Genomic DNA, 24,506 nt, shown 5'->3' with positions numbered 1-24,506 from the left:
CTTGTAAAAGCTCCATTCCACGGGTATACTTATCGGGGATACTACGATTATGCATCCATACCTTTTAACATGAAACAAATCCCTGGGTGTCCTGATGACCACTACCAACAAGCAGCGTCTCTTGCAATAATATGAATGTACTATAAGGACTTAGCCGTTCTGAAGCAGGTCTGTTTTTTAAGAAAAGAGATGGGAACATTAACGGTTCAGGTGAAGACGAAAGGCGTATCATGACCCCTTAAGTTGTGGCCTCCGTACTACGTCAGCAAGATGACGACAGCGTCAAAATCACGTTGAGGACCTGAACCAGGATGTACGAAACACTTCAAGCAGGTCACCAACATCAAGATGGCGACTATCCAACCGAGCGTCTTGGAAACGGGTACAACTTAGTGGTATAAAGTTGGACCAACGACAAAACATATAATTGTTAAAGCGAAGAAACGACAGTAGTTGTTGACTGAAGCGGTATAACCGTTTTTTCGAATTCGCGTGATTTGTTTACTATTACTCTGTGCCTTATTATGCCATTTTATTATAAAATCATGTGTATCAATTTTCCCTAAACACGTATTATTCTCACAACTTGTTCTTTGTATCCGTTACATATTAGTTTTAGAAGTCTACTTCTGACAGTGTGCGTCGTCACTCTCCTCGTCTTGACAAATGGAACTTTAGTAAGCTGTTAGCCTAACAAACGCAAACGCAATTCACGCAAACTTAAATACCGAAATGGGAATTGAACTAAAGTTCTACCAATAGAGAGCTCTAGGAATTGCACAACGTGTAATCGGAGTGGTCCGTGGCAGATGAAGACAATATATAGACATGGCAGCGCGAAAAAGAATGCATCGATTTGACTATTCCTAATAGGGGTTTTGACGAAGACCACCATCACGAGAAGGCTTGGAAGCTCTGTCTTTTAATATTTCTCCAACACGTGAGATGCGCTGCTATCAGTATCTCCTGATTGTTGACAGAGCTGCAAGTTTTCTGGTTACAGTAATCTTCGGTTTTGAAGTCCATACAGACATGGGAATAGTAACAGCCTTTGCTTGGATTTTGAAGCATTGTTCAAATTTAAGCAATCAATTTACAAGATACGACTCTGCAAAGTTGAGAATCGTGATTTCAATCTTCAATCTTTAGTTAATCATTTTGGATATTCTTGAGCCTTCAACAATAAAATCAAGATCTTCTACAAATGTCAATTTCTGTCTACCTCAATGATATATTTTCGTTAAAGCGGGTGTTCGTGTGGAATTATAAAGTACTAACAACAAGCCTAACATCTTTTTCTTATGTTTTCAGTCACAATCGCACAGCACTAACCTACTGATTTACTCTCGCACTTTTATGCACACAGCTTTAGCTCGATATTTGTTCGCAGTTTTTTTTATTTTTGTTTCTACTTGTGATTAGTGTTTACGTAAGCCGTTACAAAATTCCCTTCTTTCACAATTATCTCCCTCGTCATATAAAGTTCAAAAGGATTCGCGTTGATATCTTCGTACCTTTAAATACAGTTTTTTTGCCGTAATGCGTCATCCAACTATACTTTTTAACCGATAGAGTTTTTTATACTTTTTCTTTGTTTTTTTGCTTGGTTTTGAAAAAATCTCGCCTTGTTTAATCATGCATTTGTTTCTTCTTTGTCTTCTTTTCCTTTTTTGTTTTCGCTCATCCGTCGTCACATTTTGCTAAATTATTTACCTATCCTCTAAAATAGCAAATTAAATTAATTTATCATCAGCTTAGTATAAATTGATTTACCTCCCCTTCGTTTTCTCTCCCAGAGCGCCGCTATCGCATTCTAGAACCTATCAGTTAATGAGTGTTTTTGCGCTTATTTCGCTTCTACTTAGATCTTTTCCCCTAATTCATAGAGTGGTTTTTCGGTTATTAATTATTTGCTGGGACTTCGTCGCTCGAACTGTGCGCCTCTCACTCTCTCGCGAAGATCGTCCTCGTGGCTGCTGTCGATCGACTACCACCCGATCACTGAGTGTCCCCACATCATCTTACAAACATTCAACGTATCTAGTTTTGATTCTCTGTTCCATCGTTCCTGGATGAGAGTGGGGTTGTGTGAATACAGTAATTGTTTGTTGGCAGTACGGAGCAAAAGGATATGTTGACACGAAACGAAAAAGGCTTTTTTTGATGGACAGGACATGGACAGGATTCCATCGGCGATTCTCAATCGATGACGACCACTGCTTTTGGGGTTCGAATTGGAAAACGAAACAATCGGTACAAAGACGGTTACACAGTTTTCGAATTTTGAAATCATGAAACGGGTAGGTTAAATGGTGGAAGAGTTGAACGAAGAAGCATAATTAGTACAGCCGTGCGCAATACAAGAACGAGTGAAATACACTAAGATTTATTTACATGAGCAAAATTTCAACTACGAATATAGACGTTCTCGAAGGTAATAAGTAACTACAATAAGAATTATTAGTGCAGATTGCAATTTCAGTTATAGTTATCTTTTTGCCGAAAACTTTGTTGATTCATGGATTCATGGAGAAACATAGGAGGAATTTCTATTAGAGTAATTGTAAAAGAACTTCCTGTGTAATTTCAAGAGGATTCCATGGAAAATTTCAAATAGAACTCTCTTGGGTAAATATCTGAAACAATCGCTTAAAAGACGTTTAAAGAAGCTTCTGAAGCAAGAATCTATAACCAAAGCTGGAAAGTCAGTTCGATGCTCTAGACGAATTTTCCGAACACCAATTCGAAGCAGACTCTAGCCCAGGCTCTTCGATTCAAGTGAGGAAGCAAAGAGTGCCGCCTATCGTGGTCAGTTGTTCCGAATTTGGGGGATTCAGGCAAGAGATCTTAAACTCCATTAGGGGAATCAAGGTCTCCTTCCAAATCGCAAAGAAAGAAGACTGTCGCGTTTTGCCGGAAACTCTTAAAGATCGTGAACTTCTTCTCAAACATCTTGAAGAGCAGAAGCACTTTTTTTTTAATTATAACGACAAAACTGAACGTTTGTTCAAGGTCGTCTTGAAAGGTCTCTCAAGTGACTATAAGTCACATGAAGAGATTAAAAAATGGAATAAATTATTTACTTGGATTTTCTCCAGTCCAAGTAAGCATTATGAAAAAGAGAACCCAATCTGGAATTGATCGATAAGGGCTTTCTTGAGAATATTATTTAGTTCACCATAACAAAAAAGATCTAAATAATATTAAAGCTTCAGAAAAAGCTAGACTTATGTTCGATGTCCGTGTGACATGGGAACATTTCCAGAAACCTGTAGGAAATTACCAAAACCCCACTCAGTGCCGTCGGTGCCAAAAGTGGGATCATGGTACAAAAAATTGCCGCATGGATGCTAAATGCATGATTTGCGGAGGTTCTTCTCACGCTAAGGACGCCTGTCCAGTGAAGGAAGATACCGATAGGTTCATGCGCAAATTGCGGAGGCAATCATAAGTCATTAGGCTTGCCCTTCGCGTAGGCGAGTCGTCAAGGCTCGGCCAAGCAGATGAACAGTAATGTCCGTTACGATAACGGTCGTTTCCGGTATTTCCCTGGTAGAGTATCGAACAATGCTCATTTTTCAGTTGACGATCGCTTGATCAATACCAATCAATCGACTTGGGGTCATGTGGGGGAGTTGCAATCATCATTCATAGGCGTATGAAACATCAACTGTTTTCGTCATTTGAAACTAAAGTTTTAGAAACTTTAGGGGTTTCTGTTGAAACAAAGCTTGGTAAATTTACTTTCATAACTGCTCATTTGCCTTTTCAATGCTCTGGACAGCAAGTTAATATGCTCCAATCTGACTTGCGAAATTTGACTCGCAATAAGTCAAAATGTTTTAGCATTGGTGACTTTAATGCCAAACATCGGTCATGGAATAATTCTCAATGTAATTCCAACGACAGAATTTTATTTGATGAATTCTGTTCATTATATTTCTCAATATAATACCCTGATAGCCCTACATGTCTTTCCTCTTCTAGAAATCTATCTACGATTGATTTGGTCTTAACCGACTCTAGTTATCTTTGTAGCCAATTAGTTACTCATGCTGATTTTGATTCTGTCCCTGTTACATTTCAAATATCCCATGAAGCAATTATCAATCCTATCAGCTCCACTTTGAATTATTTTCGAGCTGATTGATTGAGCTGATGTTAACATTTCTTTACAAACAAAACTTGATATTGACAATGCTCTTGAAACGTTAACAAATTCCATTGTTGAAGCCAGCAGCATTGCAATTCCAAAATGTGAATTAAATTTGAATCCGTGATTAAAGACGATGATCTTGAACTCTTGATCCGTCTTAAAAACCTGAGGAGAAGGCAATTTCAACGCACTCGCGATCCTGCTATGAAAATTATATGGCAGGATTTGAAAGAAATCAAGAAACGTTTTTCACGATAAGAAACAAAAATTTTGAAATTAATATTTCACAATTTTGACCCTGGCTCTAAGCACTTTTGGAAATTACCTAAAATTTTGAAAAAACCTCAGAAGCCAATACCGGCATAGTAAGAGGAAAACAAATTATTACTAACTAATTGCGAAAAAGCTAAAAAAAACTTGCTATGCAGTTTGAAAGCGCGCATTATTTTAATTTAGGACTTATTAATCCAATTGATAATCAAGTTACTCAGGACTTCAAAATTATTCTCAATCAAGAAAACGTTTTCGAAAATTCCTGGGAGACTGATTTGGAAGAAGTGAGAACTATTATTAAAAATAAATCAAAACTATGAAAGCTCCTGCCGATGATGGCATTTTGTACATCCTCATCAAGGAACCTCCAGAAAGTAGCTTATCATTCTTAGTTGATATATTTAACAAATGTTTTCAATTAGCATATTTTCTTGACAAATGTAAAAATGCTAAGGTTGTACCAATTTTGAAGCCAGGCAAAAATCCTCCAGAAACTTTTAGCTATCGTCTAGTCAGTTTGCTTTCCTCCATCAATAAACTTTTTGAAAAGGTCATTTTGAACAGAATGAAGGTCCACATCAACGAAAATTCAATTTTTGCCAATTAACAGTTTGGATTCCGCCATGGACATTCGATCACTCATCAACTTTTACGTGTAATAAATTTGATCCGTTCCAACAAATCTGAAGGTTATTCTACTGGTCTTGCTCTTCTAGACATAGGAAAAGCATTCGATAGTGTTTGGCATGAAGGTTTGATCGTAAAATTAAAAAACTTTGATTACCAAACATACATTGTTAGAATAATTCAAAATTATCTGTCAAATCGTACACTTCAGGTTAATTACCAGAACTCCAGGTCTGAAAGACTTCCTGTAAGAGCTGGTGTTCCTCAAGGCAGCATTTTGGGACCAATATTTTCACATCTGACATACCTGAGTTACCTCAGGGATGTTAAAAATCCTTGTTTGCGGATGACACTGGCCTCTCCGCCAAAGGGCGAAGTCTGCGTGTCATTTGTAGTCGATTGCAAAAAAGGTTGGATATTTTTTCTTCATACTTGCAAAAATGGAAGATTTCTCCTATTGCTTCCAAAACTCAACTAATAATATTCCCACATAAACCAAAAGCTCTTTATTTGAAACCTTCAAGTAGACATGTTGTCACGATGAGAGGGGTTCCAATAAATTGGTCAGATGAAGTTAAGTATCTAGGGCTCATGCTAGATAAGAATTTAACTTTCAAAAATCACATTGAGGGCATTCAAGCCAAATGTAATAAATATGTAAAAAGTCTCTATCTCCTTATTAATAGAATATCAAAACTTTAAGAACAAGCTTTTGATATTCAAACAAATTTTCAGGCCAGCCATGTTGTATGCTAAGGACTAGCAGTTGTAATACCAGGAAGAAAGCTCTACAAAGAATTCAAAATAAAATTTTGAAAATGATTCTGAAGCTTTCTCCCTGGTATAGACCAATGAGCTACATAGAATATCCAATGTTCAAACATTGGAACAAATGCCAAATGAAATAATTAATAAATTCAGGCAAAAATCGTTACAATTTTCTATTGCCACGATTAATGCGTTATATGTTTAGGTTAAATTAGGTTAAGTGAATTGAAAACGTGTTTTTTCTCTTATAAGCAGGTGAAATCAACTCACCTGTAAAAAATCTGAACTGATACGGCAAATGAAATGTAATATGTTGTTAACAAAATGTTAATAAAATCTTAAATTTGTTTTACCAAATTAGGATGATAGTGTTGTCCAATAACACAGAACACCTAGATATAAGAAATGAATGTAATATTTGGAATGATACCAATAAAGAAATAAAAAAAATGTGTATGGAGTGCCATTAAATTTCTTAGCAACGTCACTTCCAACAATTTAAATCCGGTCGTATCGCTTGCTTATAGTGAATCCTAGACTATTCCCTTTCCAATCATCTAACTCCTTGACATCAAGAGGGCGTCGGTGATGGGAGAAGGTGGGCGTGACCTGCATAGAAAATTGTCATGTCTTTACATCTCTGGAGTCCGAGTGAATAGCGGTTTCATCCAAAATAGTTTTTCATAAGTAACTGGTATAAGCGCAGTAAAGTTAATATCATGACAGTTTTCAGTATGCAATTTACGAAATATTCCCTTACCACGCAACGCAACGCATTTACTTCAACTTTGGTGGAAAATAAACTAATACTTTTGATTGTTTTTGATGATTTGATCATTATTACGATTATATTCGATCATGCTTGCTTGATTTTAATACTGGTATAGTATGTATTCAAAATCATTATGAAGTTCTATCGGTTTTCAAACATGTCTACTATTTCGAAAAGACGCCTTCATTCACTCCAAGTAGACATTTAAAATTGAAGGGTCAGTACAACGCTTCAAACGATTGCTGCAATTCCAGAAAATTTAATGGCTTAGCCGCGATCGCTAAAGCGTATTGTTAAAATGCAAATGTTAGGTGCAGTTTCATGCAATCTGCTGCTGCAACTGTCTCTTCCGCACAGATGGCTATTGATTAGTACATGAGACTTTTAATGGTTTAGCAGTTGTTGTTATAAAATATAAGGTATCTGTACCAATTATTGTTTCAATCCCAAGCAGTGATCGTGATCCTACCGATGCCAACAACAAGACAAACTGTATACGAAACAACGTTTGGCCCACACTGAAATGTATACTTAAGCGTAGTTTAGGAAGGTATTAAGGAGATTGCACACGCGCCGATTTGCCAATGACTTAGACTGAGATGTGAGCATTCAAGAGCTTAAACAAATGGAAGTGACCACATTATGCAGGAAGTCTATAAGTAATGAGATAGGGTTACAATATTGTTCTTAGAGTAGATAGCAATTAAACAGCGTAAAAATACATCACAAAACAATGACTGACGACGACGACGAGAGATCGCGGAACACATGGGCACGAGTTGCTAGTGGTTGGAATTAGCGGTAAATAAATGAAAACCGTATTTAGTACTATACCATTTATTTCCACTAGAGTTTGTATCGTTTGACAGATACGCGTATTTCGATCTTAACTGTTAGGCCGTCTTGAGTGTCGTGTACTAGATTCAACTTGAAGAAATTGATCGTATTCCCACATTACATACTTAACCTAGGTATAAAGTAATAATTCTCTTCTCTCTTTGAAAAAAAAAATATACTTAGTTTTTAGTATGTAATATGTGAATACGATGCATTTCTTCAAGTCGAGTCTAATACACGACACTGAAGACGGCGATATACGCGTATCTGTGAAAGGATACAAGCTCTAGTGGAATTAAATGCTATAGTACTGAATTCGGGTTTTCATTTATTTATAGGTACTCCACTAAACAGCTCGAGGATTTATTATCATGATCGTTGGTAGTAAGATTCACATGATGAAGGTAGGGGTGTGGGTTGCCGTTAAACAATAGGTAGCGATAGATGTGTGTTGTGTCGATCGGGTGGTAGTTACGTACAGGTCAGACAGGAGGAAACAACTCATGAGATGAGACACACCAGATACGGGCGAACGAACGAGCGCGCACAGCAGCAGCAGCAGCACAGTGTTTTTTGTGAGAGTGGTACTCGGGTGTGAAGTTTTGAGAAGGAATTAACTAAACTTACCATAGTCTACGAAGGAAGTGGTCGCCAGCCCGGGGTTGGATGTCAGCGAGGATGCCGCCTGTGGGGAAGTATTCAGTAGCCTTTTCTTGTCGTTTGGGTTGTAGGGAATATCGATGATGGTGGTGGCAGCGGATCGTCCGAGCGTCCCGGTACTCCCGACCAGACTAACTCCACCGACAGCCCCAACGCTACCACTGACCGCCGGAATGCTAATCGCCGATGAGGTAAGAGAAGCCGATTGTAGCGACTGCAGGGAACTGGAGTTGCCGTGGTGTGATGCAACCAGCGAATTGCAGGTGGAGGTTGTTACTAGAGATGATGCTTGCTGATCTGCGTACGCATACGCAATGTTCAGTACCTTGTTTATATGGCTATTTTGACAATTACTCGACGTGGAAGGACTGCTGGTAGTGGTGATCGTCGCCACGTTGGGCGAAGGAGGCAGCAACCGCCGGAACCAGAAGTGATTGAGCGCCGCTTCCGGGGTCATTCGTAACGCAGGATCCCATCGTAAGCAACGTTCGATGAAGTTTAGAAACAGCGGGTCGTCGCACCCGTTCAGTGCTTTTACCAAACTACGAGATCCGGGTGGTCCTCTTAGTTTTCCCCGTCGGGAAAAGCCACCTGTTAGCACAGTGGTACCATCTTCCAGGGTTTTCACATTGCAATACCGTGGATAACCTTTGGCCGAGATGAAGTTTTTCGCTCGTTTCGAATTTTCTATGATCTTCTTCGGTGGCATACCGATTAGCTCGATAATACAAGCCAACTGATCCGCTTCGTCTTCCCCAGGAAGAAGTGCGAAACCGGTAAACAGTTCCGCCAGAATACAACCCAGCGACCACATGTCGATCGCCATGTCGTATTTGGCACCGAGGATAACCTCCGGTGCCCGGTAGAATCGCGACTGGATGTAGGTGTAGACTCGTTGATGCTCGAAACAAGACGAGCCGAAATCGATCACTTTGATACCGGATCGTCCCTGCTGTTTCAGCAGCACGTTCTCCGGTTTCATATCACAATGGATAATCTTATTCTTATACAGTGCATCCAAGCACTTAAGCAGAGAGTGAGCAAACTTTCTAACCAGCTGTAAGCTGAAGCCCTGGAATTTGTTCTTCTTGATCAGCTCGTACAGGTTGATGTACAGCAGTTCGAACGTTATACACATATGATTACGAAATATAAAATAGTCGTACATGTGGATAATGTTCATCGAGTTCATACGGTCCTGCGATCGTAGGTGTTTGAGAATTCGAATTTCCTCTTGGGCTTGCCTATGGAATCGCTTCTCGTTCCGAACCATCTTCAGTGCCACATGTTGATGGTTTTTGTGATCGTACGCTTTCACCACCTGGCCGAAGCTACCCTTGCCTATGATTTTCAACACCTCATACCTGTACGCAATGTGATCGTGTGCTATATGAATGTACGATCCTTGTTCGTTATCGTACTCGGAATTGCTGGTACCCCTCCGCTTCTTGGCATTGGCTCCGATGAAGTATATTTTGGGATATTGGTAGATCTCATGGTGCTCGTATTGGGTCAGTTTATCCATGTACAGCATCATCACCTCCTGGGGCGTCTTGTATTTGGCCCGTTCGTACTCTTCTCCGGTACCACTGGCTCCACTCCCGACGCCACTGCTACTACTTCCGCTACTTAGCTTGTCACTAGACTGCACTTTATTATTGCTATTGCTATCGTTATTGTACAAACTACTGCTACTGCTATTGCTCTGATAGTTGTTGTTCTGCTGTTGAGCCGCCACGAATAGTGCACTCGAAGGATTGGTGGCTGCAGCAGCAGCTGCCGCAAAGAGGGCACTAGACGGATTGGCCGCTGCCGTCGACAATAGATTGGAAGCAGCTACGGCTGCTGCCGTTGTCGCCGAGGCCAGCTGTGACGGAGTCATCGTTATCGATTTGTCCGACATGAGGGCCACGGCCGATGATGAGGACGACGCCGCTGACGCAATGCAACCGTTCGCATCTCCACCGGTCGTCGTTGTCGTTTTGAACGTTATACTAGTCATGATGATAAGCTGTTGATTGAGCGTGCCTTCGACTCTCTTTTCCGCCTAAAATGTTCCCATTCAGGTAATTATAATAAGTCGTTACTCCCTAAAAACTAGATATCACAAATGATCCTTAAACGTGGATTTTAAGTAGCATTTTCGTCTTCCACGTGCTCCGCTGGTCGCAACGAGAATTATGTCGCTGCGTTGATATAACATTCAATCACGGTGATCTCGATTCCGGAGACCAATCCGACGGCAGCATGCATTGGACCAGTCGAATTCGCCTTCGCTGTCTTCTGCTTCTTCGCCTCCTACTTCTTCACGCCGGTCCGATTCAATCAATCTTTCCAATTCCTCCCGCCGGGGGTGCTGCCAGGCCAAGTCGGTTCAGTTGTTGTGTAAAGACGTGAAAGCCAACATCTGCAAAAAAGGTAGAGAGCGAAAGACAGCTAGTGAGATAGAGCAATATGAAAAGTGTGCATTAATGAACAAATAAATATCCAAATTTTCGATCTGATCGTGGATCGCGCGGTCGACTATCAAAATATCACGGCATATCTAGTCTGCGTTATTTACTTTCACAATTATCATTCATTGACACCGTCGTCCGCCGTCGATTTTTGTGTACTCGAGGAGAGGCACAAGCCGTTCGATCAACAACGCTTAAGCCTATAAACGTTTGACCGAGTGGCGAAAAAAATATGGTGTGAACAAACGATTATTCGTCGCGGGGTCGTAATTGGGCAAATTTAGCGCCAAATTAAAGAGGTGACTTCATTATCGATAACGGGTGGGATGTGTGTGTGTTTTGCAATCGCTTCAAATATGATATTCCCATGAGTGAAAAAAATGTCAATTGTAGAACGTTTTTCACAATATGAAAGGAAAACTGGGAACGGCAACACATACCTAAAGTAGCATTTCTATAACTAGCAAACTAGTTACAGTTTCTTAACAGCATTATTTAAGTTTTTATTAGGATTTAGTAAAATTAGAGAATTATATCCCACAAAAAAAATTTCGCACAAAAATCGCATTGCATCCGGGATAAATTAGTAATCTAAAAAGACAGATTCGTATCATACAGGGCTGGTAGCAGAGCAGTTCGTTTTTCAGATACTTGGTCTCTATTTTTTTTTTCTCTCCAGAAGTTCCTTTAGATCCCTCAAATATAACATTGAATGTTTTCTATAGATTATCCCAGTGATTGGCACTGGTCAACGACGAAGACGAAACTACTGGTTCGATGAAGAGTGCCAGATAGTGACAGACATGAAGAATGTCGCCAGAAGACGTATGCTTGTGGCCGGTACCCGACAAATGAAAATATAGCGAGGAACAGGATGAATATTGATGATGACGATCAAGCTGTGGACCCACCGACCTTAGGAGAGGTTAAAAAAGCTATCAGCGAGCTGAAGAACTGTAAGGTTACTAGGAAGGACGAGATCCCGATCGAGCTTTAGCAGTCGATCCACCGAGTACTTCTGAAGGTATGAGAGGACGAAGAATTGCCCACCGGATGGTTGGATGGCCTCATACGCCCAATTTACAAGAAAGGGCACAGACTGGAGTGTGCCAATTACAGAGGAATTACCCTGCTGAATTCGGCGTACAAAATCCTGTCGCGCATCCTGTTTAACAGACTGAGACCGCTAGAAGAGTCATTCGTCGCAGAATACCAAGCTGGTTTTCGTGAGGGCCGTTCGACAACGGACCAGATGTTTAGCTTGCGAATGATCTTAGATAAATTCCGGGAGTATAACTTGCAGACTCACCATCTGTTTATTGATTTCAAGGCGGTGTACGACTCAATGAAAAGAAATGAGCTTTGGCAGAAAATGTCTGAACATGGTTTTCCGGCGAAACTAATTAGGCTGATACGTTCTACGCTGGATGGTTCAAAATCAAGTGTTCGGATTAGCGATGGGCGATTTTGAATCGATGTTCCGAACATCGATTTTTTCGTTCCGATTAATCGATTTTTTGAATCGATGTTAGGATCACTCAAAATCGAGTGAATCGATGTTCTTCATTAGATTTTTGTTTCGATTCACAAGTATGAAATTGATTAGAATTTTTAAAAGAGTTGATGAATCACAAGCCTAGTTTTAAAGCGTTGAATGTATAATTTTTAATTTCAATCGTTATTTAATTGAAGAAATTATATATACAAATACAATTGCCTTCAGTCTAATTTTGAGAGCTTGTTTTTTGTAAATTTTTATATGAGCCTGAGAATTGAATCGATTCAAAAACATCGATTAAAATGATTCGATTAAATCGATGAATCGATTTACCATATTGAATACGAATCGATTCAGTAACATCGATGTTCTGGTCAAATTTGCCCAACGCTAGTTCGGATCGCAGACGAGGTGTCAACCTCGTTCGTGCCGTTAGACGGGTTGAAGCAGGCAGACGCACTTTCGATTTTACTGTTCAACATTGCACTCGAGTGTGCTATTAGGAGATCTGGTGTGCAGAGAAAAGGCACTATTATCCCAAGGTCGCACATGATCCTTTGCTTTGCGTTCGGGGCAACTGGAGAAGTTTCGCCCAAGACCGACGAAGATGGAGCTCTACAATACACCCTGCAATGGCGTGACGCTACGCTGTAGGTAGGTATCCTAGGATTTCATCCAGCTATTTTTCCACTAATCATTCAACCGATTTTTCCAGTTGTTGCTCTGGAAAATCTCACAAAGATTCCCAAACAAAATCTCTCAAGCTATATTCACTAAGCTTTATGCCATAGTTTTTGAAGGAATCTGTTTAGGGATTTTTCAAAAAAAAAAACCCCTACAACAATTCCTACGCTTTTTCGATTGGATTCTTTTCCAATTCATTCATGGTCATTTTCAGGAATTGATCCAGAAAGTATTCGGGGAGATCTATTGAGAACTCTTCCAGGAATCCGTCAACAAATTCAACCTGCGATGCATTTCATCCAAAGATTACTCATGCAGTTTTTCCAAAGAACACTCATGCAGTTTTTCCAAACATTCCTCACTTCGGATTCACTTTCTCTTCGTCATCGGTTTTCTATAGCCAACGAGTTCCATTACTAATTCATGAAGAGTGCAATTCGTTCTGGAGTCACGGTGCCCCGACAGACCGTTATTATGTAAAAAAATTGTCCATCAAATCTGAGTACAGGGCTCGATTCCTGAGGTCATTCTGCACCTCTGGACCAATTTTTAAAAAAATCCCTAGGCGGAATCTCGAGAAATCCGGATTTGAAGTTTTTGACTTAAAATTTCAATATAATTTATATACAAATTACACTATAGCGCCGGGAAATCCTTAAAAAAATCGTTCGAAAGGACGACCAAACTGTTCTCAACTAGTATATAATTGTTATAGATGTTATATTTATAAATATTTTTACTGACTTAACTAACCAGAGTGGTTTGAGTATGTTTTTATATGGCTTAAACCAGTAAGCTTAGTTCAATGGAATGAAATCTAAAAAAATAAATTTCAATTTACTGTTGATGCTCTGTTCGAAAGAAGTAAAGCTTTCAATGGTTAATATTATTTATTTACAGCTTGTTTCACGACTTTCACACTATTTGACCAGCCCACTGAAGTCTGCCGTATATTTTTTCCTAATATTATTAGCTTCTTTGTTCGTCTTGTACTACTTTTGATGTACCGGGTACCCCCGTTGGTTTTTTCACATTTAATCTGAACACTTTTTAATTTTTACCCCGCTAATTTGAACATCGTTCAGATTAAAAATGGTTCAAACGTCATTTAGCTCATGGAACGGAGTAAAGTGAAATGGAACGCTGTGGAACGGAACACAGAATCAAAACAAAACAGGGAAAGAGGTAACCAGAAACACGTTTCTAGGGTGACTAGAAGTTCAAATTAAAAATGAACCCCGATGGTTTGCATGAGGTATCGTTCAAATTAGCAGGGGTGCACGGTATACGTCTAGTTTTCCACCGAGTATTGTCCTTGACTTTACGTTAAAATTAACGTATTCTGTTCTCTCGTCCACAACATGATTTTGACTACTCGGGGAACATCATTGTCACATGTCGGAAGTATTCTAAGATTTACAAAGTCTACAACAATTTCAATGCCTAGTTCTATCCGAGTTTCAACATCACTTGAACTCCCACTCTCTAGCTCTGCTATCATGTACTTCTATTATTATTATTATTATTTTCGAAAAACTTTTCAGTTCACTTTCTACGATAAAGCATCGCGATATCGTAGGATAGAAGCATTGCAGTGGTGTTTATTATGGCGAAATTATTTACGAAAGAGAGAACGGATGAAGTTAGATAGGCTTATATTAAGCAACAGTGTAGAAATTTAGTTTGCTATTGCATGTAACGGGTTCCAAAGCTAATTACGTAATCCGTAAAAGTTGATAATCGTAGCCAGAACAAGTGTTTTTACTGCAAGGGAGACATAATTGTCCCACGTCCAAGTCTCTTCGACAATTTCAACTACATCCCCATCAAGCACTGCATCAGGCACAACACAACTGATCCTGCTTCTTTCTCTTCATGCGACCATGTACGTTTGGGTAGATTAAATGGCATCACAAGCTTTTCTTAGTTGTCTGCCTTCAAGATAGTGAAAGCCCGCTCAACTCCGCTGCGTTCGATTCCAATAAAGTCATCGCCTACAAAGCCAGCAAATGTATATACAACAGAATGTAATGGTGACTAGTAAATTTCGAAATGCATTTTTTATAATTTATGTAATATCACAAACGAAGTTTACAGCTCGTATGCTATCTATACACTTGATTGTATATATCAGCTTAATCAGCTTTCCCAGTTATTGTTAAAATATTTGCTGCCACAGATAGATTTGCGTCACTGAGTCAAACGCGACCTTGAAATCAATAAACAGATGACAAAACAAAGTACATGGTAGCAAGTAACGTAAGACAAGAACTAGGACTCCCAGTGAGGTTGAAACTTTGGAGTACTTATTGGGGATTTGTGTGAAGTTGTTGAAAAAGATGTTAATCTGTGTTAAAAAGTGTTCCATTTTGACATGTGGGAATGATGCTCTACAACCCTGTTGTGGTTGAGGATATAGAATACGTTAATTGTAACGTAAAGAACTGAGGACAATACTCGGTGGAAAACTAGACGAATACATCTAGAGTAGTACCATATGTATAAAGAAGCTAATATTATTAAGCAAAATAAATATGGCAGACTTCAGTGGGCTGGTCACATAGTGTGAAAGTCGTAAAACAAGCTGTAAATTAACAATATTAACCATTGAAAGCTTTACTTCTTTCGAACAGAGCATCAACAGTAAATTGAAATTTAGTTTTTTAGATTTCATTCCATTGAACTAAGCTTACTGTTTTAAGCCATATAAAAACATACTCAAACCACTCTGGTTAGTTAAGTCAGTAAAAATATTTATAAATATAACATCTATAACAATTATATACTAGTTGAGAACAGTTTGGTCGTCTTTTTGAGCGATTTTTTTAGGTTTTCCCGGCGCTATAGTGTAATTTGTATATAAATTATATTGAAATTTTAAGTCAAAAACTTCAAATCCGGATTTCTCGAGATTCCGCCTAGGGATTTTTTTTTTAAATTGGTCCAGAGGTGCAGAATGACCTCAGGAATCGAGCCCTGTACTCAGATTTGATGGACAATTTTTTTACATAATAACGATCTGTCGGGGCACCGTGGGAGTGTTACCACTTTGGGGCCGTTCATGAATCACGTGAGAAAAATTCCATACGCACCATACTATTTATTATTTATTTTCAAACAAAAAATATTACCATAGGGGTCGGAAAAACCCTGAAAATTCTCTTTCGTAATTAATGGACAGTCCCTTATGGAGAGATTATGAAGGTTGAAAATCGGCGATCCTGAAATGGTTGAGGTTCCACACCAGTTAACGCTACAACAATGTTTCCTATAATTCCTCCGATCATTTCTAACAACTTTCTTTAGGAATTCCGTCCGGCGTTTCTCAAGGAATTCCATTATAAAACTTTTCAGGCTATTAACCGTAGATGCGATTTTTTTATTAATCTTAGCAATTTATTTATATGGAAATCAAGAGTCCAGGACTTCCTTTAGAGATCTTTCTATATAAAAATTTACTTTGGAACATACACAAGTTTCGATGAAGGTCTTTTTTTTTCAAAAATTTCTATAATAATTTCTGAAAACATGACATTTGTCTGCTCTGAAGAAGTCTGGAAAATATCTAGAAACAATCTTCGAAAATTTTTTAAGGAATCATAAAAAAAATTGGTCGAATTTCTGAAAAAATCTTAGGAGGAATCTCTGGAGTAATTCCTGAAGGTATTCTTAGAGTAAATCTTTCTTGAAATCTAAAAAATCATAGAAATTTATTGTTTGAGTTTTCGAAGATGTTCTTGAAGGACTTGAAAGTTGTCCACATTAAAGTTGTAACTGGTCGTTACAATTTGGTGCCTTATGGTTTTCAAACATGCGTAGTCTAGCCTGATGATTGACCTATCGCAGCCAAAGCAAACTGTTTGCAGTATTTTGGACAAAAGTGTTTGGTTTACGCCTGAAAGTTTCAACTACTTTCCTGTCGCCTTTAACGCTCCAGAGGGAATAGTTTTGCCACTTACCTTTTTTTTCAATCGGTGGTCAGACGTTTTCTGTGACGTCTTACAACACGGGAAACAATACAACTCACAATAACCAGATTTTTCACTATTGCACAGAGCAATAGATTTGAAATTTCAAAAACAATGTACAAAGTTTCGTCGCGCATTTTTCAATCTTGTGACTCTATTTCGAAAACCTTTTGACACTTTTGAATGAAACTTATAGTACTTCAACTAAAGTTGCTCAATTTTTTCTGTCTTTATTTAAGAGGTTTTCAGCTGAGCGCTGGTACACCTCGTATCCTCAAAATTCAAACATTTCGCACTAAAGACAAACAAGTTACACCTAGTTGCAATTGTACCGTGAACAACCTTCACTTGGAAATTCTCTGAAATAATCATTGAAGAAATTCCTGTTTGAACCTCTGAGGTATTTTGATGGTTATCCTTTGGGAAATACAAGTTGATCTTGAGGTATCAAAACCACATTGTTACAGGAATCCCGTAAAATTGCTTGGAGAAATCCTTGGGAAATAAGCACAAAATGAACTCTTGAAGAAATCTTCGGAGCAATATCTGGATCTTTGGAAAATAAATTCATAGAGAAAATCATGAAAAATACATACAATAACCCGAGAAGTAATCTATTAGTACATGTATGTTCCGTTTTTTCACGATCCGATTTCTTCAACAAACTATTTCGTATTTACCAACATAGAGAACAAAATCGAAAAATTTAATATTTCTCAAAAACTTATTCAAATAGTCTTCAGTCAGAAAAGTGAAAAAACTTACTTTATCGATCCTACGTGTTCCGTAGACAAAATTCCACACGTTCCGCTCCCACCCAACTATATTTTTCACTTTTAAAACGTTTTATTCCGGAATTACAAAACGGCGTAAGTAAGAATTTCGACTTTCGCAATCCAACCGCTACTTTCACCGCTCCGTTGTATGGAGAGACAAAGTGACTTATCCACGAATCAAAACAAAACACTACTTGAGCCGATTTTACATACACTGGTAGAAAAACGTCGAAAGTAACTGAATGAAACGGCTTATCATTTTGTTATAATTATTTTTGTGGAAAATAATAGAAACTACCCAGTTTTTGAACGCGAGCTGATTTTATGCAAAATTTAAGCGATATACACGGCGAAAACATGTTAAAAAGGTGATTCATTTTAAAACTGTTTTAGAAGACAGGTTGTAATTCTTCTGAATTAATTTTCTCAAAACCGTATGAAAGTGACTTGCGTCAATTTGAACCGGTACGAATCTTCTTTATCGACTTTGCAAAAATGCGACAAAATGTAAATAAATGTGGGATTGGGAATTCAAACCACTATTTTAAGAGTGAGAGCGCATTAACTTACATCTACTCCAACATCGCTTGTTGGTAAACTGCGGTTTTTCGCGGTACAGCTCATAACGTTTTAAGGTAATAATGTGCGGAAAGCTAATTCAACAATAATAAAATTGAAAAATTCATGTGCTGGAAGACAGAAACAGAAGCAAAAGCGATTGGGCAAACCATACTGTCAGTTCAGAAGCACCGATAATATGCTTGTAACAATTGTACCCAGGCATGTTAAAGCAACTATCGGAAAAATTATGTCAATCGTGCAAGAATTTTCCTGAAACCATTAAAAAACACTTGATCCAGTCTGTCTGAAAACCGAACAAATACTTTTCGGGAAATGGGTTATTCTGGGAATCGGGATACACGCGGAACTGACATTCGAGGAATTGGCGTTCGGGGAAACGACATTCGCGGAATTGACGTTTGGAGAAAAGTAGCACAACTTTGAGAATGAACTAATGATTTTCTGTGACGTAAGCAGAAGTAGTAACCTTTAGGCCAAAGACGAAATAAGGACGTTGTTGTGAAGCTTAAACTGGGTACCTTTTCTAGTATTGAATTCGAAATGTGTTCTGTAATCTGTTAGACGTGAGTAAGTCTAACAGATTACAGAACACATTTCTGAGCACTCCTTTTAACTCCAACCCTATATAATTTCACAGATTACAGCAAAAGTCATGCTCAAGGATGGAAATCTTTTTTTCCACCCAGGGCATACATTTTTATATAAGACTACAACTATACTTAAAGGAAATCTTTTGTAATTTTTTTCAAAAATACGTTTGTTGGGTATGAACAAACGTTCGGGTTCCAAGGAACATTTCATTATTTACAAATATTGTCTTAGATTCCACGTTTTAAATATGAATGGTTAAACGAAATTACAATATTCTGATTCTGTTTCTTGCATACGTTTTCAAGTTTTTCAATGAACAGAAACTTTCAGCCTAAGTTGCACTAAGAAGCGTTGCGACTATTATCTGCAGTTGGTCGAAGGCAAATGAACATTATTTTTTTCAAATTGAGGCATTAGCAGATTGTACACGAAAATTTGTAATTTTCACCTTATCAACGGAACCACCATGGGGCAGGACACTAGGTCCAGTATTAAAATATTAATATTTATTAATGGTATTAATATCGATATTGAGAAGATTATCAAGTATGCATGGAGTTTTGCTGTTTGCCTGTTGCCGGAGTTGCCAAGGCAAATTGATTATTTATATGAAAAAACCAGTTATGTTTATCGTCAGATCGTCTGAGCAAAATATATGAGAAATCCGTCCAATGCAACATAGACCAAACTGTTCGATGCCACCATCCATCTGGTAGTCTGGCTAGAAGAAGACTGGCACCTGTTACGATGCATCACATTCTGTGAAGCTCCATTGTCATCAATGCCCCACATCTTTCTACGATTTCCGGGCCATTCAGCAACTCAATTCCGATGCAATTTGTCTCCTATGGTATGTCAGATCGGCAAGACATAAAATCCACAATCCCTAGCCTTTTGTTTATAAACCCCCACCATTGACTTAAATTCCAGATACGTCTGTCAGATGTCTTTAGAAAAATCGTAGGTAACTCGATGATATCATAAAAATAATATATATTAATCCGTATTAACGGATATTAATACCAATATTAATGAGTGTCTTACCCCATGGGAACCACAATCTTCCTTAGTCTTTCCTAGGATTTTTATTTGTCATCACTAAAAACTAAAGAATTGCTTCTACGTGCTCTCTGGAGGTCTTAAAATTCGGCTAAATGCTGAGCCAATTGTAAGATTTTACAAAACATCGAATTTTTCATCAAACAGCTTTTTAAACGGTATCAATATGCATACATATCTGCATGTTTGTTTGACAAACTCTTCAACAATATGTAGCTTATTTGTTAATTAGAAAAACTGAGAAAACTACGATTTTTAGATCCTTAAAGTTCTTCAAACTAGAAAGCCACAACTTAGAACAACATAATTGTAAATACATTTTACTGATCAGGTGCTAGTGAATTTTAGTGCTGAATTTCAAAAATATATTTGATAAATCTTATAAAACAAATCTGCTCTGGGAGGGTTTTTGACCCCCAAAACCCCCCCTTGGTTGCGCCACTGCCGTGAAAGTATTTCAATCAAAGTATTTTATCCAAGAAAATTATTCCGATTTAGTCACGGTTCCGTTTTTGCCAACTGAAAATGGTCGATCGTGTTGATAAAAACGGAACATACATGTATATCTATTTATTGTCAAATTATACCTAAGAATTGAACACTATACTTGGTAGATCTAAAAATAAAAATGCTTAACTACTTCGGCATTCATATCGATAGATGGATTGGGTGAACGTAATGATAAGAAGAAAAAATGTTGAAAACTGATCCAGTACTTCTAACCGAACAAAGCACTAACTAACTGCAAATATTGCAAGACTTTAGGTATAGTTGTATAATCATTTGAAAAAAGATATATTGCAAGATATTAGGTATAATTGTTCAATCATTTAAAAAAAAGGATCCTAGTTTCAATCCCATGTGTCTTGTTCATCGATGATTCCTCCTGATGATAATCATATGGTTGAATGGAACATTTTCGGCTGTGCTTTTCGTTTCGGATAGAAGCTTTAATTGTACTCAAACAAACTGCACCATAAAATCATTCATTACATATGTGATTATTTTTTTTATACTCCCATGAATAATAAAACGAGGAAAGAGAAATCATTCAATGGTGTTGGGCCAAAACGATGACAAAGATCATTACATCACAACTTGGCTTACAATCCAAACTTTAATAATTACGTATTGTTCAAAACATTGTCGATACTACATTAACTGGTCAATTATCCTATTTAGCACCTCAATCAAATGAACTCAACACGCTAAGCAAGTTTATATTTCAAACAAAGGAATACCCTCGCTACCACAAAACGGATATACATAAAACTTTATAATTATCTATGGTCATTCGCCCCTCAACTGGACCCAATCATCATCCGATCTAACCGTACTGTCGAATCCTGCCAGGTTGGGTTTCATTCATCTTAAAACTCTCATTTACTCAGTTCGCTTTCTGCGACTCCCTCTTCTCCACCTCCAGTACCCAACCGCTGCCAACAACCTTCCAATACCATCTAAAACCCAAATCCCAAATCAAATTCATCAATTCAACGGCTCCGTATCATTTCCCAGCAAAACATATTGCCACTGTTACGTACCGAGCATAGATGAGCAAGAGAGTTACCTTATACCAACATCTTATTGTTTTGGTCTGAATTTGAACTCGTTGGCTCGTTGGGATTGGACTTGACCGTTTTGAGATCATCAAGTAAGGCTGCCGAGAGATGCGATGGCCGGTTGCTGAACTTGTTATGTCCCGGACCAAGAACGAAGAATCGGCGAGAAGAGAGTGAGGCAAAGGAAGGAGCTGTGAAACCTTTAATGGGCGCTCGCTCGATGCACAGAGTTTCGATGGGGGCCGAAATCGTGAACTTAATTCAGTAGATTTTCTGAAATGGTGTCTTCGGACGAAAATTAAAAAAAAAAAAAAAAACAATATGTTGGCGGTAAATGTTAATTCATTAATTTGCAACATTGTGGGATTTCACTCATTTGGAATAGAAACATTTAACGAGCTCACCAATTGTCCAACTCACCAATTGTTAAACAAGCTCCATCGTCGACATGGCAGCTACAAATCACTTTAATTTTGTTACCAACACGTCTAACGCATAAACGGAAAATTCTAACAGAAAATGTACCTACTTCTAGTGACATGTTTCCTTCTGATTTTGATTTTTCAGCTGAACAATTGAATCGAATGATTGATGCAATGTTTAAAACCACTACTATGGCTGGTGCAGTCCAAGTTGGTGAGATATATACAAAAAAATGGTATTGAATTACGTTTCTCTAATGGATCCAAATGAAATTTTGAGAATTTCGAATTGCAATGCTCGTTGTTTGAATGGTAAAGGGGACAAATTGTTAAATTAAAAAAAAGTATTTTAAAACTAGATCCAAGTTAAAAAAAGATAACCAAACTTTTTTGTTTATCGAAATGATCGCCTGGTTGGAGCATGCGGTGGAGTTGCTATTATCGTTCATAGGTGTATAAAATCAACTTTTTTGTCATTTGAAACCAAAGTTTTTGAAGCTTGAAACACAGTTTGGTAAATACACTTTCATAACTGCTGTGTTGCCTTCTCAATGCACTAGACAGGCTTTGGAAAATTTAACGATCATGAGCCTATGCATGCTATAAAACGTTTGACTTTCAAGTTGTCCGTGAGAGAGAGCGAGACAGCACCAACTCACGGCGCACAGTAAAAGTCAAAAGAATAACAGATTTTATGACACGTATAGAGACTCATTGACACATGAGCCATAATTTCATCCCATTTATCAGCCTGCATTCATACAACACGCATGACATTTATCGTTCATGGAAGATATCGAGCCATAAACGAAAACAAAACAGACACACAGTGCGCATCGTACTTTCGTGCTGCGCGTACACAAATTCTCTCTGGTCTTGGAAGTTTTTTTTAACTACAATCAAACAGTACTTTTCAGTGCTACAAAAACAGTACTTTTCAGTACTGTTTTTTCTACTATTGATCCCTTCACGATCCTTTTTTGGACCCGTGCCTTCGATTTTTCGTTGGACCCGTCGGCGAAAGCTAGCGGTAGTAATCCTTCTTGGACACCGTCTTGGAAAAAAACCTGGTCTTGTCTTCTTTCGTTTATTCACTAAACATGGTTGCAACTACAAACAAAAGGAAGGGTGAATCTCTGAATTCACAACTTCCTTCCATAAAAGGGGGTTTAAAACTGTCACTAAACGTGGCAAGAATGGAAGAAAGGACGTTTCTCCGGAATGAGCTTTCTTCCAAGGGTGAAATGGATAATGTTGATAATTGCATCGAAATGAGCAATCAGTTCGAAGCTCTATACAAATTTTCCGAACACCAAATCGAAGCAGTCTCTAGCCCAGGCTCTTTGATTCAAGTGAGGAAGCAAAGAGTGCCGCCTATCGTGATCAGTTGTTCCGAATTTGGGTGATTTAGGCAGGAGATCTTGGACTCCATTAGGGGATCAAGGTTTCCATCCATATCGCAAAGAAAGGAGACTGTTGCGTTTTGCCGGAAACTCTTAAAGATCACTAACTTCTTCTCAAACATCTTGAAGTGCAGAAGCACATTTTTTTTACCTATGACGACAAAGTTAAACGTTTGTTCAAAGTCATCTTGAAAGGTCTCTCAAGTGACTATTGGTCACCTGAAGAGATCAAAGATAGAATGAATGATTTACTTGGATTTTCCCCAGTCCAAGTAATCATTATGAAAAAGAGAACCCAATCTGGCATTGTTCGGAAAGGGCTTTCTCAAGAATATGATTTAGTTCACTTTAACAAAAAAGATCTAAATTACACTAAAGCTTCAGAAAAAGCTAGACTTATGTTCGATGTCCGTGTGAAATGGGAACATTTCCAGAAACCTGGAGGAAATTGCCAGAACCCCACTCAGTGCCGTCGGAGCCAAAAGTGGGGTCATGGTACTAAAAATTGCCGCATTTTTTTGCAGAGGTTTTTCTCATGCTAAGGACGTCTGTCCAGTGAAGAAAGATACCGATAAGTTCATATGCGCAAATTGCGGGGGCAATCATAAGTCAAATGTTTGGGCTTGCCCTTCGCGTAGGCTCGTGCCAGGCAGATGAAAGATAATAACCGTTATGATAACGATCGTTTCCGGAATTTCCCTGGTAGAGTATCGAACAATGTTCATTTTTCAGTTAACGATCGCTTGATCAAGAATCATATCCATCAGGAAGATTATAATCATGCTCATTCAAAAACTAATTTTAGTCCGTCGGGTAGCCGTTCGAATCTTTAAATTTCGAATGTATCTACCCACGGAAAATCCTTTGTCGATATCGTAGCAGTTAATTTGAACGCCTCCCCTTTTCATACTATGAGTACCCATTCTAATTGTTTGAAAACAAACGGAAAAAAACCCTGCCGCCACAGGAAACTTCTTTTCCGCCTCTTCGTCTACCGAAAATTCTAACGGAAAATCATCAAATGTACCCACTTCAAGTGATAAGTCTGCCTCTGATTTTAATTTTCTAACTGAACAAATGAATCTAATGATTGATGTAATGTTCAAAGCCACCACTATGACTGAAGCAGTCCTAGTTTATTTAAAATTTATTAATCAAATTGTTATTGGATTACGTTTTTCTAATGGATCCAATAAACAATTATATAAATATTTTGAATTGGCTCGATCCTTGAATGGTAAAGAGGACGAGCTGTTTAATTTTCTTACGTCTAATAACGTGCATATAGCAGTTATTACTGAAACCTACTTAAAACCTGGATCTAAACTAAAAAGAGATCCTAACTTTTTTATTTATCGTAATGATCGACTTGGGGTCATGTGGGGGAGTTGCAACCATCGTTCATAGGCGTA

At 38.2% G+C, this 24,506-nt stretch overlaps 1 protein-coding gene across 10 annotated transcripts in view; it reads right to left on the bottom strand.

Annotated features, from left to right (window-relative positions):
* Positions 1 to 515: 515 nt before the first annotated feature.
* The window catches only part of LOC5572063 (dual specificity tyrosine-phosphorylation-regulated kinase 2), a 52,032-nt gene continuing 28,041 nt past the window's right edge, over positions 516 to 24,506 (bottom strand). For 7 of the 10 annotated variants that reach the window (XM_021847875.1, XM_021847881.1, XM_021847876.1 and 4 more), the window contains exons 3-4: positions 8,061 to 10,500; positions 516 to 2,068 (exon numbers count right to left, since the gene is read on the bottom strand). In XM_021847875.1, the coding sequence (XP_021703567.1) occupies positions 2,022 to 2,068; positions 8,061 to 10,095 (2,082 nt within the window). In that variant the 5' untranslated portion in view covers positions 10,096 to 10,500 and the 3' untranslated portion in view covers positions 516 to 2,021. Of the gene's footprint in view, positions 2,220 to 8,060; positions 10,501 to 24,506 lie in introns of all 10 variants that reach the window. The other 3 variants (XR_002500974.1, XM_021847883.1, XM_021847882.1) reach the window with 3 other exon arrangements.

This window comes from Aedes aegypti, chromosome 2 (genome assembly GCF_002204515.2).
Source record: "Aedes aegypti strain LVP_AGWG chromosome 2, AaegL5.0 Primary Assembly, whole genome shotgun sequence".
Classification (NCBI taxonomy): domain Eukaryota; kingdom Metazoa; phylum Arthropoda; class Insecta; order Diptera; family Culicidae; genus Aedes; species Aedes aegypti.
Note: the sequence above shows the minus strand (reverse complement) of the source record. Positions and strands in the feature narration are given on the sequence as shown.